Source organism: Eleginops maclovinus, chromosome 13, assembly GCF_036324505.1.
Source record: "Eleginops maclovinus isolate JMC-PN-2008 ecotype Puerto Natales chromosome 13, JC_Emac_rtc_rv5, whole genome shotgun sequence".
NCBI classification, from domain to species: domain Eukaryota; kingdom Metazoa; phylum Chordata; class Actinopteri; order Perciformes; family Eleginopidae; genus Eleginops; species Eleginops maclovinus.
The window spans coordinates 11,350,768-11,365,456 of record NC_086361.1 but is presented as its reverse complement, the minus strand read 5'-3'; the positions used below and the strand labels follow the sequence as shown (position 1 = coordinate 11,365,456).

Below are 14,689 nucleotides of genomic sequence, written 5' to 3'. Positions count from 1 at the left end.
GTGATTATCTTAGCTTAGCATAAGGACTAGAGCTAATTTGCTAAACAGGGCTAATCACCTCCTGGCTCTGGCTTCATATTTAGCACAGAGAAAAGAGAGTGGCATCAATCTTCTCATCAAATCCTTTCTACACAATGAATAAACAAACAAAAGCCACTTACAAAAGCTTCGCTAAATTATTCATGACTTCTAACAACAATAATAATGTTTCATAATAACAACACAATGTGATCACACTGTCACAATACCATCCTGTGAAAATTATGCGAACACACAAACAGATACAACAAAGGTGAGGATAAACTTGAACACTATTGCCAACATTTATATTTGTTCACATTAAGACAAGCATATTTATAAAAATATATAAAAATGTTGCTGTGTATTCACACACAAACTCAATGTGCACTACAATACAGACACACACTCTGCACCTGAGCTAAGTGCTCTTATCTGTGACTTGGGTAGAGGTGAGTGACAGAAAGGGAGGCGCAGGGGGGGGAAGTGTCCTTTAGGTATCTTAATTATGGCTCCTCTCCTCCCTCTCGCTGTCACCATCCCCGGGGGAGGGCAAGACAAAAGGAAGGCAATGTTTCATCTCTGCAGCCTTGGTATTTCAAATTCCAAGGGGAGTAAGAGGAGAGAGACAGCAGGGTGTTACATTGGAGGAAGAAGAGGAAATCAAGTGACGCTTCCCTCCGTTTCTCTCTTTTCGGCTTCTTTCCAGCTGTGTTTAAAATAAGGAACCTCAATAAAAGCGTTTTAATGGCGTCAAGGCAAAAAGAAAAAAAGGCGCAACTTGATTACTGTGACGGTTTTCTTTAATGAGCTCAAAGCCTCTAGCTCTTTGTTTATCACTTTGTTTTGGGGGGATGCATGTGACAAAATGTAGCGAGGGAGCGAGGGAATGAGGCTCATTGTTGGAGGCGTCAGCGGTGTAGGCAATTGTCTTTGCGATTCACACCTTCCTCAATGGGAAAGTTGCTCCTCCATCAGAGATAGGAGGGTGTCAGAGACACCTTGGCAGGTAGGCAGGCACACAGACAGCCTGCTGTTAATTATTGATGGGAATACATTGCACTCATTGGATGTTTGGCAGGGGAACACATGGTGGACACGAATACAAATGTGTTTATGAATGTGTGTGTACCGAGAAAACAGCATTAAGCTAAAGAGAAGGAGGATGGAGAGGAATTGGAGGAGGAGCCGATAGAAGGATGGGAGTGATACCTGGTAAAGACACATGAGAGAGATGCAGGGGGAGTCTATAAAAGCCAACGACTCCTTAATGTCTCTCGCAAGTGTGATAAAAGTACAGAACTGCGGCACAGAATGCTGGCCTTTACTTCTGTGTGAACAGAACAAGGGGACATTTAAAAACAAACTATTATACACAAATGCTAATAGAAAATGATTTTGTGAATGTGCCAGCACGCACTCCTATGCAAACAAACATACCTAAAAAGGTCAGCTCTTTTGTTTTGGGAGGCAAAACCTCTCTCGTGAAAATATTGACTGAGAAAAGGGGAGCAATGCAAAGTGGGGTCTTTGAATGAGATGGGCAAATAGCACGGCTTCTTATCTGTATTCTGAGAGCCTGCCCTCTTATAAATATTGGAAGAAGGACACTGGTGGGGAGAGGAACCAGCCAAATGGTGCATTTGAGAAATGGCACACCTGAGCACCGCGCGGAATATCATCTCCCGCTGTCAGATCTCATCCCATTTGATCAAAATAATTGCCACCTTCATCGTTATCATCAATTCTGTCATCCTTACTGGCGCCATCACCCTTCTCCATCTCATCAGGGCTTCTTTGGCTTAAAGGGGGGATTTCTGGATCAGATCAAATATGGACCATCTCGTCTGAGAAAAATCACTCATCATGTACCCTCATAGTCATCACCATATTCATTGCTCTAATGCTACTGACATTTTGCTCACCTATTTAAACATTCTGACACCAGAAAATCTTCTGCTGGTACAAAAATAGCCCGGTTTAGCCACATGGCTCGTCCTTCATAGCTGTCCGGAGAGATGGCCCTGCTGTGCTTTAGTCTACAATGATTCTCCTTACAGTCAGCAAGGAAATGAAAAATGTAAAAGACAAATGAGATAAAGGACAGCTGCCAGCTGATAGGGTCGGCATAAATTTAACAATATAACTGATGTTCTTGTACTAAAACCACACCTCTACAGGGGTGTTGCTAAAAGCCCTGTTAGCTGGTTTACAACACTAAAGCTGACAGATAATTATATGCCTGAATCTTACTCACAATACAAGATTTTAAGTTTAAATGGCAAAATAAGTACATATTCTGCCAGCGTGTTTTTGCTTTAATTTGGGTCTTTGTCTGTCAACATCCATTCTGCAACTCACTGGGGCCCACTGTGTATTACTAAAACATCTTGACTCATCTGCTTCCACTTAAGAAGGCTAATAATACTGAACAACACAGGACAAGTGGCCGGTCAAACCTCGCTTACAGAAAGGCCGGCTAACAAACTAGCAACCGGGGTAGTTTTCCGTGGAATAACGCCACACACACACATACTCTCACACATCACTAAGTCCACGGAACCACTTGAAACAGGCGACCACATGTACAAACAAAGTTGTTGTATGAGACTACAGTGTGAGTAAAATAAAACAGAGCTGCATGCACTCCACTGGCCCTCCCATATAGTCAACCATACGCAGTTACAAGCCCACATTCAAGAGTCATCTTATATTAGAGCGAACAAGTTTGCCATTAAACAGCAAAGCACTGCGGAAAATTACTTTCTATAAAACCGTGTTTATGGATAAAACCAGTTTTGCAGAGCTTTCAGATCCATCAATGTCTATTAAGCGTGTAACGTGTACAATATTAAATCCCTGGAGGGAGCCGAATACGCTGCATAGTGCTCACGATAATGCAAGAGGACGTGGGGATGCTAACTTGTTTTTAAACACTTCTTACCTTGGCCATTTGGGCCTGCACCCCGGTGGCTTTGAGAGACGACACGGCCTTCTGTGCTGCAGCTGGGCTGTCAAAATCCACAAAGCCATAGCCTGCAGAGAGAAAAGAAGAAGGGGAGAGGCAGACAGAAAAAGAAAAGACAGGCATTAGTAAAAAAATAAATTTAAAAAAAGCCAGATGACTAACAAGGAGAATGACAGGCACTTGGTAATTGTAGCAGTAATAGGTTGGTAACATGACTACAGAGGCTGCCAGTTCTCATATCTAGTGAGCACTACATTGTTTGATAATTAGCGACACTGACGTTCATAGGGGGATGCTATGCATCTTAATTAGTAGCATGGATGAGCGATTTTGTAATAACAAACCCCGGCACCCTGCCCACCTCTAACTCCACACATACACTGACACATATGCAAACACCAACACAGATAAACACACTTTTGCACAAACATGAAACACACATGCACTGGCCGCTGTGCACATCACATCACTGATGTAATTCCATTTAAAAGACAGACTCGTATACAATTTTTTTTGTCCAAAATCCATGATTAATGAAATAATACAGAGAACGTGTAAATTTATTCTTCAGAGAGTTTACTCTTGTTCAGCCTTTTGATTTTCAGAGACTGCCCACATCGTGCTCCCCAACACCCGGCACATTAACACAACCCCATTTCACAGCCTTTATAATCCTCTCCCCGGTGACACATCTTTCAAAGGTTGACAACACAACAGAAATGCTGCCCTTTCTCTTTGTCTTTCTCAAATCCATTTCTCCTACGAATAAACACTCACTTTTATTTCTCATAAGTTCTGTCCACCTTCTCTCTATCTCCATCTCTCTCTGTCTCCAATAGAGTCACAATGTCTCTCTCCCTCATATTTCTCCTGACATTAACAACCACCAGCCACCATCTGGAAATTCATCACCCGAGGAAAGCGGAGGGAATGAAATCTGTGGCTGTGATTTATGAGTTATTGTGATCCCGACGTTCTCCGGGATGTATCGGAGACGGGGGTCACGTCTGTGTTAATTAAAATTTGGTGGCGGATTAAAAGCAGTCAATGGTGCCCTATGATCCACTGTTTCAGAGGGAAAGTGTAATTAGAAAAGGATAATGGGTGTGAGGTGGGGGCGGACTAGCAATTGTGGTTACCCCATCACGTTAGGAGCGTTTATATACTAACACCCATATGAGCACACGTATTCACACAACCGTGTAACACCTTATGGTCTCACCATGCGTTTACCTCATACCAACATCTCACTTTCCTAGAGATTCGAGGTGTGTGTCTGTGTGCTGGTGGGGGTCGGGGTCATTTTCCTGTCGGATGGCGGTGAAGGAGTGTGGAGTAATGCGAAAATCATAACCTGTGGCGGAGGAGAAATCGAGTGCGAGGGCTGATTAATGGCCAGCTGTTAGAGTGGGGCTGCGAGGGGTGGGTCTTTAATTGTGGGAATATGAAGAGCCAGAGCTAAAATACAGGCGATAATCAGAAGAAACTGTAACCGTTGTTTAAACATGCCGGATTTCCTAAAGGAGTAGACGGTGTATTGATACATTTTCTCACATTGTTACATTTGGGTAAAGTTATTTGTAACTTGATACGCAAATAATAATAATTTTAAAAAAGCATACTTTCAATCCCTTCTTTAGTTATATCCATGCAGGTATTATATTGGGTTTATTTAGCATGACTTTAAGATTCTGAGATGTCTGCCTCCACGATACTACCAAGAATGTAAATTGAATTTTGTCTGTGGTGAAATAAAAGCAATGTCTCCCTGTACCTGTGGCTAATCCAATGACCACAACATGAATCATTTCCTGAGACTACAGGTTGGTGACGAACTACCAACGTAAATTGGATTTGTAAGATGTGAGGCCTCCAGAACTACTGTAACAACTTCAATATGCCTTGGTAGAAACTGTTAAGTTGGTGGAACTCTAGCAGAGGTATAAACACCAAAATGTATTCCGTGTTTTATTTATTTATTTGATGCTGGAGTGCTGTGTGAAGGACAATCCATATGGAAAGATGTTCATGATATTTGTCCAGGGAATTTCTGACGGTAAGAGACATCTCATTTCCTGTACCCCTTCCCTCCAAATTCTCCCATTGGTGTTTATAGTTAGGTTGGGATGGTGAAGCCTATATGATTTACACCATGTTTTAGTGGCACCTTTTATAGAACTGATTTTACATCCAAGATTTTCCCTTACATTTTTTCATGATTTTAATGCCCAGTTCACAGCGAGGCCGAGTACTCAACATAGACCAAATGTTTTTGGAAAGACACGTTGCTATTGAATCTTTCAAGGCCATTTTTAAGAAAGCCACAAACACATTTTCGTTTACCTGAGCTGCTCTGACATCAAGGCATACTCAGAGATGGACAACAACAACAGACTCCCTGCGTGGCTATTTACCACAGAGGTAAACGCTTTTGTAGAATTTGGGTTATCTACCCCTTTTTAAACACAGTTATGACAGCTAAAGCATTATCTTTGGATTTAAGAACATATTAAAAGCACATTAAGAGAACCATAGAGATTTTTACCAAGTCCCTCTGAGCGATGGCTGGTTCTCTTTAATAATCCGAATATTCTAATGGTAGATACCTGGGACTCCAAATTACAAATTTAATATTCACCCCGCTCCCACCTGGAGTGCAATCATCAAACTTTCAAAAGGATAAGGATTTTAGAGAATGCTGACCTATATTCACACAGCTCTGAATGGAAGAAGAGTGGAGGGGATGGCAGAGAGGAAGAGAGAGAGAAAGGGCATATAAAAAAGAAATGCTGAGAGAGGGAGAGGGCTATTTGGGGTCACCAGACTGCATTGGCTCAATTGTCAGCTGCCTGCAGAAAGGATCAAGTTTGCTCCTCCCTTGTATTATAGCCGATATGCGCATAATTATTCTATAATGTTGATCTGTAGCCAAAGGTAAAAACTGTCAAACGCTTCTTTTGTTGGAAAAAACTGGAAGGACACAGAGAGACAGCTTGGGTGTATTTGTGCTGATCAGTCAGAATGGTTGTGGAGGTAAGTCAGAATATTTGTGTGTACATGAATGCTTTTGATAAGGGTTAGGGTTAAGGTTGTTTGTTATGTTTTGAATTTTGTAAAGTAAAATGTCCAGGAATGATTATCAAGAGTCATTAGGACATTCTTCTTAGGAGAGACCTTTATTTTGTGGTATTGTATAAATAATGATAATACTGCTTGACCTAGTAAGCATATCTGAATACTGTCTGTCGTGAGATAATATAATTATAGTTTTCAAGTTGGTTAGAAATGGTGTAGAAGAAAACATTTATTTAGTTTTGTAGAAGTAACAGAGTCAAGAAAACGTCCCACCCTTTTAAACAACACACAGCTACACACAGAGGCATGCAGGAGACTGTGTTTTTGAAGCCAAGTACACGCTGTACTCTTACAATGCAGCTACTCTAGAGTTACCATCTCAAGTGAAGCAGAGGGCAAGGTGTTGCTTTGAAGCCTCTGCAACAACACAAACATCTAATCGATAGCTGTCACTTAAAAGCAGCTCCAAGTGACTGACTGCACACATGGTGGCTGATAATACTGTGTAGCTGCACACTAATGTAAGCACGCAGAGTCACATTGGCTCAAGTATAGACAGTTTATACACACACACACACGCACACAATGAGAGGATGTCACCCAAGCACACACACACACACACACACACACACACACACACACACACACACACACACACACACACACACACACACACACACACACACACACACACACACACACACACACACACACACACACACACACACACACACACACACACACACACACACACACACACACACACACACACGAGAGGGATGAAGAGAACATGAGCTGCCGTATCATATTTCCTGGTCTGGCTCTAACAGGGAGCCTGTCAAGATAAAAGGACCATATTCAATCAGTTACTACTGTACAGGATGATGCTATGCTACCTCTGCTTCTACTCTCCTCAAGCCCCATTGACTGCGCTTGTATGAATGTGTGTGTGATGCAGGATGTTCCCTTACAAAGTCCCCCGGCAGAAGTGTAGTACTACAGTAGATGCCACCTCGGGCTACGTTCTACACAAAAGTCTTCAGTGGAGAGAGGAGATAAGGGACTCATTACAGTACGTGTATCGACGTATCAATCATCCATGCATCATTCACGCGCCGTCAAATTATGCTAATCCTAATTACTTGTGGGGAAATTACCATTCTTTATCTGCTAATAGTCTGGATTGTTTGGGGTTTCCTACCCACTATATCCACCACCGTTTTGCCCCAATATTTCCATTTTTCACATTCTAATATTCGCCGCTAATGATCCCATTTTGCACTGCATACAATGGAATAATAATGCCTTAAGTATGAATAATGAATCAACGACAAGTCACGGAGCATTACAATGGTGTACAGGGCAAACAGTGTAATTGTTTACGTCCTTGTGAGTCATCAAGAGGAGGTCTGAAGCTGCTGTTGCACATGGGTGATTAATCATACGGTTACACGTATGTTAATAATTCACACTTTGCATGTATAAAAGTAATTATGGTTAATGAGGGATATAGATGCGCCACACCATGGACAAATATGCATAACAATGCCTGTAATATAATTCTTATGATTCATGGTACAGTCAGCCATACAACTGTAGCATGTTCCCTCCCACAGCATGTGTTGTTCTGACCTTGGCTCTACAGCTAAAGATGTGTGTAAAAAACATACTTTTTATTTGTATATTTAAACTTATAATGCATGTAAAATGGTATCTGTGTGTGTTTGAAGGATAAGGAAAGCCAAATATTCACGGTTACTTCTTCTTAAATGTTAAGCCTAGGGCTGTAGCTAACAATACATTTGTGGATCATTTTATGATAATTAAGTCTTAAAAACTGTCAGATAAAAAAGGTTTTAAGAGCCCACAGTGATTGAAATTGATTTTTTTTTTTTTTTAAAACCGACAGCACAAAAGTCAAAGATTTTAGGTTTACATTTAATTTAAGGAGAGGAAATTGTTCACATTTTCAAACATGTACCAGCAAATATTGTATTGTTTCCCCTTTGATAAATACATAAAACAATCACTTGCTAAATAAAATGGTTGTTATTTATCTTTGCATCAATCAATGTATTGTTTCAGAACTAAAATATCCTAAAGCAATGTTTCCTCTCCTTTATATATCACTATTGGTGAGAGAGTATGTGGGTTTAATTGGAATAAACAATCTGATCGAGTCACCCATAGGGCCCTGGAATATTTGAGTAATTTTATCCATCTTTAGAAAAGTATTATAACTGCTGAGTTATTGATTTAGAGTAAAACTAAATACATTAAAGGGGAGAAAAAAAAGATGTTTAGCAACAGTGACACAGCTACCCACTGAAAGAAGTAATTGAAAGCTTGGTTTGTAACATATCCTCACAGAAACCAAAAAAACAACAAGCTCAAGACAAGAATGAAAGAAGCTGTTGAAATATGTTTATTTCTTGCACATTTATGGATGTCTTTAGTCAATCTGGGGGTTTGACCAGGCCTCCTGCTCTGCAGAGAGGGTGGGTGGGGGGTTGTGGGAGGCTGCGGCGAGCTATGTCAACACTAAGAGGGGGTTTTAAATACTGAGATGGCATCCTAGACTAACTGCGGCCAATGTCAAGACCGCCTTGGTCACACTCCAAACCCAGAGGAGAGCATCCTCAGTCCTCCTCCACTCATTCTGCACCACCAGCAGCTGACTGGTGATACATGGTGTGGCTTCACCCCACTAAGCCAGGCAGTGCTGTGTGAGTGAAGGTGTTCCTGTGTTTGTAAAATGGGTGTTTACAAAGTGACCTTCAAGTATCTTATTTGTGCATGTGCATATGAGCGTACACGAGTAAACGGGAGAATCATAAATCTATCTGTCACTTGAAATATCCCACAGAGAAACATCTGCAATGTTTTTTTTAATAAATTGTAACAAATGTTAGGTTTTGCAATGGCCTTCTGACCACATCACTGCCGCCACAGCATTAGCACCACAGAGAAGTGACAAGTCAAACGGCAACCCCATTATAAAACAACCTCAACTACATCTGACTTCCTCTAAAATAAAACTGCTCTATTTCCTTTTATAAACACAGATGCAACAGCTCGTACTATGATGAGGCAAAAACACATGACAAGCACATACTGCAGAAATAAAGATCCCTCATTTACTTGTCTAGGGTAACTATCCTGCCTGCTAGGAGACACTATCCATTTGTAGTAAAAAAAACTCTCAGAGAGGTCTCTTCTAAGCATATTAGACACAGGCGAGGAGATAGTGGTACAGGCAATTAACTTATCAACCCTGCAACATGGATTTATAGCAAAGACATTCGTCTCGAGCCGAAGCAGCCAGCCTATTGGCCGTATTGTATTTCCTGTCATCTTCTCTCGTAGGTGTAGGAATGTCCTTGTCAGAGAGCTGCAGTCAGGATCTGCAGAGGGCAAAGTGCCAGGGCTTAGGGCCAAGAAGGGCCACTGGCAGCTCATTGTGCCGAAAGACAAACTGAGCAGGAGGTTGAGAAATCTAATTCCTCATCCAATATCTGTGCAAATGTTACAGAGGAGCCGTGCACAGCAGCAGCGATCGCACGCACAGGATTGATGCATAGTGGCCGCACAGGATTGATGCATAGTGGCAAAAAGATTGGCTGGTTAACATTCATGCAACCCTGACGCTACAGTAGCAACACATTTTCTCCTTTTCTGTAATTCTTACAAGTAAAACTAATAATATATTGACTATCAAATCCATCTATGGAAGGTGTCACCAGGAAGCCAGGAATATAACACTATGTTATATTGACATTTTCACAGGTCGAATATTAAAGTATTTCAACATATGGGTTCACTTAATGATTTCCTCTCCATCTAAGCATTTTTTTCCTATGTTTTACTCATCATTTTTCTTGCTTTTCTTCCCTCTTTCCTTTGTTCTTTAATTAATTCATATCTATTCACACTCATTAGTTTTAGCAAAGCACCATATGGCTTTAAGCTCTAAATTCAGCATGACAGCTCAGACACTATTTAAAATGTGTGTGTGTTAAAAGAGCTTTACAGTTATGTTGAAATCCACATTGTGATGTTAACATCTTGACAAATTGATTCTGAATACCAACCTCCCTCTTATTTGTTTGGAAATACAAGATTTTCCTCAAAGACATAAAAAGAGGCATTTGAAAATGGTGTATTTTCACATTTAAAATGTATCTAGTCATTGTTCTCATTTAATGATTTAAAATAGCAGAACATAAAAACACTTCACCTGCAGAGACATGGCCTTCACTCAGATCTGTAAATGAAATCACTGCTCACTTCCCTGGTAGCTCCATCAGCTTGCTAGCTTAATAGCAAAACCCGATGTGTTTGGTACAACATGTGAAGAGCCCTCATAAAAGGTTCGAGACCTGAAGGGTGTTAATTATTTGTCAAGAGGTTGTTAAAACGAGACCCGTGGCAAAAACACTGAGTGGCGTTACAGAATCCCCACACAGAGAACACACACATACAGACATTCAGTACGGACACACACATGCACGCACAATCTCAGGTTAGAAAGTCAAACAACCTTGAATAGCTGCTCATTACGGCACCTGTTGATGTGCAAAAGCCACAAGCCATAGAGCAGGTGCAGTCTTTTCAAAATGATTTTCCACTTCACCTATACAGCATCTATAAATACCTTTACTTCCGCCATTCCAACTTTACATGCAAAAATTCATGCAGGGGGCCATGTTGTCATCCCCATTTGAGCGGCAGATTGTAATAAGTAATGTAATCATGTCAGGTTCTAGTCCCGAAGGCGCCACCATCGAGGCAAGGCTAAATATTTGAACAAAGCTGGATCGATGGAAACCAAGCTTCCTCCAAATGTGGAGAACATCTCCAGTTAGGGATTCAAATCTGGACAGAGACAAAGCATCCCATTCCTCTGAAGAACTACGCAGCGCATTTATTTTCTCTTGCATTTGTTGGTCATTCATGAGGAACGGCCTGGCCGCCCCCAGCTAGCCTTCCTCTTCATCGCAGTTATGATTTATGCCTTCCTTAAATAATCAAGGGTATGATCATTAGTCAGGGGATGTGCATGGGGCCAGGACCTTGACAGGCCGCTGGATGGCCGCATCTCTCGCCGTGGTTCCCCTGCCCTCCGCGGGTTTTGTCGAGGATAAGAGATGACTGGAGGTACGCCCCTTCACCTTCCACCAGTGGCCTCTGAGGCATTTGTCAACAAACAAAACAAGGAAGGGAGCTCTGGGACGTGTTGTTGAGCCAATGACAAGAGAAGAAAGCCACGGTGGTGACAAACATCTGCAATGGATATTCCAAAGAGTCTGTTTGTACTTTGTTGAAGTTTATTACACATTCTTCTGTCTTTGTTCAGATCCGGAAGGCAGACGGTCAACAATAACACTTCAGAAATGAACCAATTCCTTACATTTGTAATGAATCCATGAGCAAAACTGCTCTTGGGAAACCTTGTACTATTTTTGTTTTGTGATTCTATGGTCTCTGGGTTTGACCTCTCCATGACCTCCACCACACACACACACACACACACACACACACACACACACACACACACACACACACACACACACACACACACACACACACACACACACACACACACACACACACACACACACACACACACACACACACACACACACACACACAGAATCATTAAAAATACATACACATATACAGATGACGACCACACCGCATGCAAAAACAGCACAGGAAGTGGAAGGGGTACAAAAGGTCAGAGCTCAAGGAATGCTGCGCTGATGGCCTCGCTGCTTCTATTTACGACATAGTTGGCCAATCAGATGCCTACTTGGGGAATGGCCAACTTGGAGTAGAGAAGAGGGATTTGTGCGTGCATGTGATTGGGGGTGTGCTAACAAAGGCAGCGGGTGTTATCCAATGAGGTTCTGCATGCTGAATCTGTCCAAATCAATGTGATTATCCCTCAGCTATTGCTAATTAGAGTCATTAATACGCAATGCAAGCAGGAAACGGCATGCACTTTCTCTCCCTCGCTCCTCCAGACCATCTTTCTGGAATGGCTTTTAGGGAACTGAGGCATTTGGAAAAGGTCCGCTGTTGGCCACATTTCAGTCGAGATTCTCATCTGCACATAATTCACTTTCAAAGGGCAGAGGGGGCGGCAAAGAGAATCCTTAATTGCGCCAGCACCGTGTACAACATAGACAAATGTTTATATCTCAGCCCTCTAATGAGAAACCAATAACGGATGCAAAAAGCACTCTCTGCCTTTCGTGCTCCCCCTCTCCCCTTCCGTCCCAACTCAAATACACAGATACACACGCACATGACAATGAAAAACAGGCCTTTTTAGAGAGCGTCGCCTCATTCGTCAATAGCCCTTACGCTAGAAGTCATGCAGTACTCCTCTCAGGCACTGATGCAGCAATAAATCTGTTTTTATACAATGTTACACTGCCTATATTTCTCCATTAGGCTGATCTTGTGGTAAGGGCATGGGCTGCTTCAGATTGCAATGGTCAAGCTCCTGACAGGCTTTTAAATTGCACCACACAGAGAATACATATGCAGCCCAGCTACGCTAAATTGATTCAGTATACAAGAGGCATCACATTTCAGGAACATGTTGCAAGGACATTGCAGCACATTCATTGGAACTATTCATTTCCCCCTGATGTGTATTCAATTAAAAATGTACATTGCTTTAATCGTAACAATAAAATGTTTGTGATACTTCAAACATGATTTGAATGTGTCGGGACAAAACAGGAAGTGAGCCTGTTTTACATCAAGTCACCCACATGATTAGAAGAGTGGAAGGGACAGTAACTCTTTCAAGATGTTTATGTAATTCCCTTGTGAGCTTTTTAACATCCTCAAACAAAATGTCAAGTTACAGGGCAAAAAAAAAAGCAACAATAAACACACAACCACCAGAGACTATCTCCTCATCTCATCCATCTCCCACCAGTCAGTGCGGTGGTCCGGCGCGGCAGAGCGCCAGTCAGGCCGGTGAATCTCAACGCAGCCTTATCTCCCAGCGGTGGAGGAGGAAACGGAGGTCCTTTAAAGGGCTGAGGTCATTTCCTCTGCCTCCGGGCTCTGGCAGGAAAAAATAAAATGTCTCCATTCGGTCAGCCCTGCTTTATTTCAAATGCAGCCGCTGCCTTTTAAGAGGCCCTTGTGGGCATGGAGGGCAAATGAGCGGTTTTGGGTTCCCGCAATCTATTCCCTTTCTCTCCCCCGCTGACATTCTCAATTCCTCACTGTGTCTGTGATGCAGACCCAAATCTCTGCTTTATTTCTGCAGTAAATGTGAAAGTCCAGAGACGGATATAAAGATAGTAGATGAGATAGAGAGAGGAAAAGGGAAAGAGAAGCGATGTGAGAGTGCGGAGGAGCATGAGAGCAAAAGAAAGAGAGATGAAGAGCCTCCTCTTACCAACAGAGCTCGACAGTCCTAAAGCCCTTTCTCAACTTCTTTTTCAATTCTCTATGAACCGGCCTACTTTGAAAGCATGTGTGTGTATTTATCAGCATGCACAGTTTGTATGTGACTGTTTTTGTGCCCTTGCAAGAGTACAAAGTGTGTGTGTGTGTGTGTGTGTGTGTGTGTGTGTGTGTGTGTGTGTGTGTGTGTGTGTGTGTGTGTGTGTGTGTGTGTGTGTGTAACTGGGAGGCTGTATGGGTGTGTGTCATAGAGTAAGGTAGGGGAGCGAGGGAGTGAGTTAGTGCTGGCAAGATGGAGAGGCTCATTGAAAGGCCTGCGTGGTGCGGTGGTGGAGGAGAGCAGCCAGGAAAGGCAGACAGGCAGGCACATGCTGGGATGTTAGGAAGAGGATTGATATATCTGTTGCATGGCCACTGCTGCAGCAAGGGCCTAAAACACCTAAGGCAGATGGATGAAGAGTGTGTGCGGGGGTACGATTAGTGTGTGTGCCCTTTGTGTTTGAGTGCGTGGGAGAGGTGTATTACATGGTCTTGGTGTGTAGTTTTGGTGATGTGGTACTTCATACAGGGCTTTAAAGCACTTGTACACACTTGTGCATTGAAAGCAAATGTATAGCTAGATGTATGGTGGTGAGTGTGTCTGTGTTTGTGCGTGGGCGCCATACCTGTGTTATTGTTTTGTTTAACATGCACAATAAAATACGATTTTTTTCAAATACTTGACCTCTGAGTACAGATATAAGCGTCATCACTGTGTTTCTGCTTTTCCACATCAGTGAGCCTACACTCCCACGCTCACCACTGCAGCTGACATATCCACAGCTATCCAGCTTTCCATCAGCCTTCTCATTCTCATCAATTCATTCTTTTCAGAGGTCATTTATCGACACAGCAAATAAAACATCTCTGATATAAAAAGGTGGTAAACAACAACAAATATTTAATTTGAAAGCATTTAAAGAATTCCAGATAAAGTTTATCAGTACAGAGGGAATGTAAGCGTAAATGAATATGTTCATCCCTACAGTAGCCCGATAATTATTTGCAATGGAGGCTAATAGAAGAAATGTCCAAGAGAACCTGTGACGCTTGCTCCATGCTGAATCAGATTGATTTAGAAACATAAACACATTCTATATAGGATGAAGTTTTCTAAAAACCTTAAAGGTCTCCTATCATGCTATATTTGAACAA

General features: G+C 42.1%; 1 protein-coding gene across 2 annotated transcripts in view; it reads right to left on the bottom strand.

Moving 5' to 3' along the window:
• The window catches only part of rbms3 (RNA binding motif, single stranded interacting protein), a 245,421-nt gene that overhangs the window by 107,756 nt on the left and 122,976 nt on the right, over nucleotides 1-14,689 (bottom strand). For both annotated transcript variants that reach the window (XM_063899282.1, XM_063899283.1), the window contains one exon: nucleotides 2,963-3,054. In XM_063899282.1, coding sequence (XP_063755352.1) covers nucleotides 2,963-3,054 — 92 coding nt within the window. The remainder of the gene's footprint in view (nucleotides 1-2,962; nucleotides 3,055-14,689) is intronic.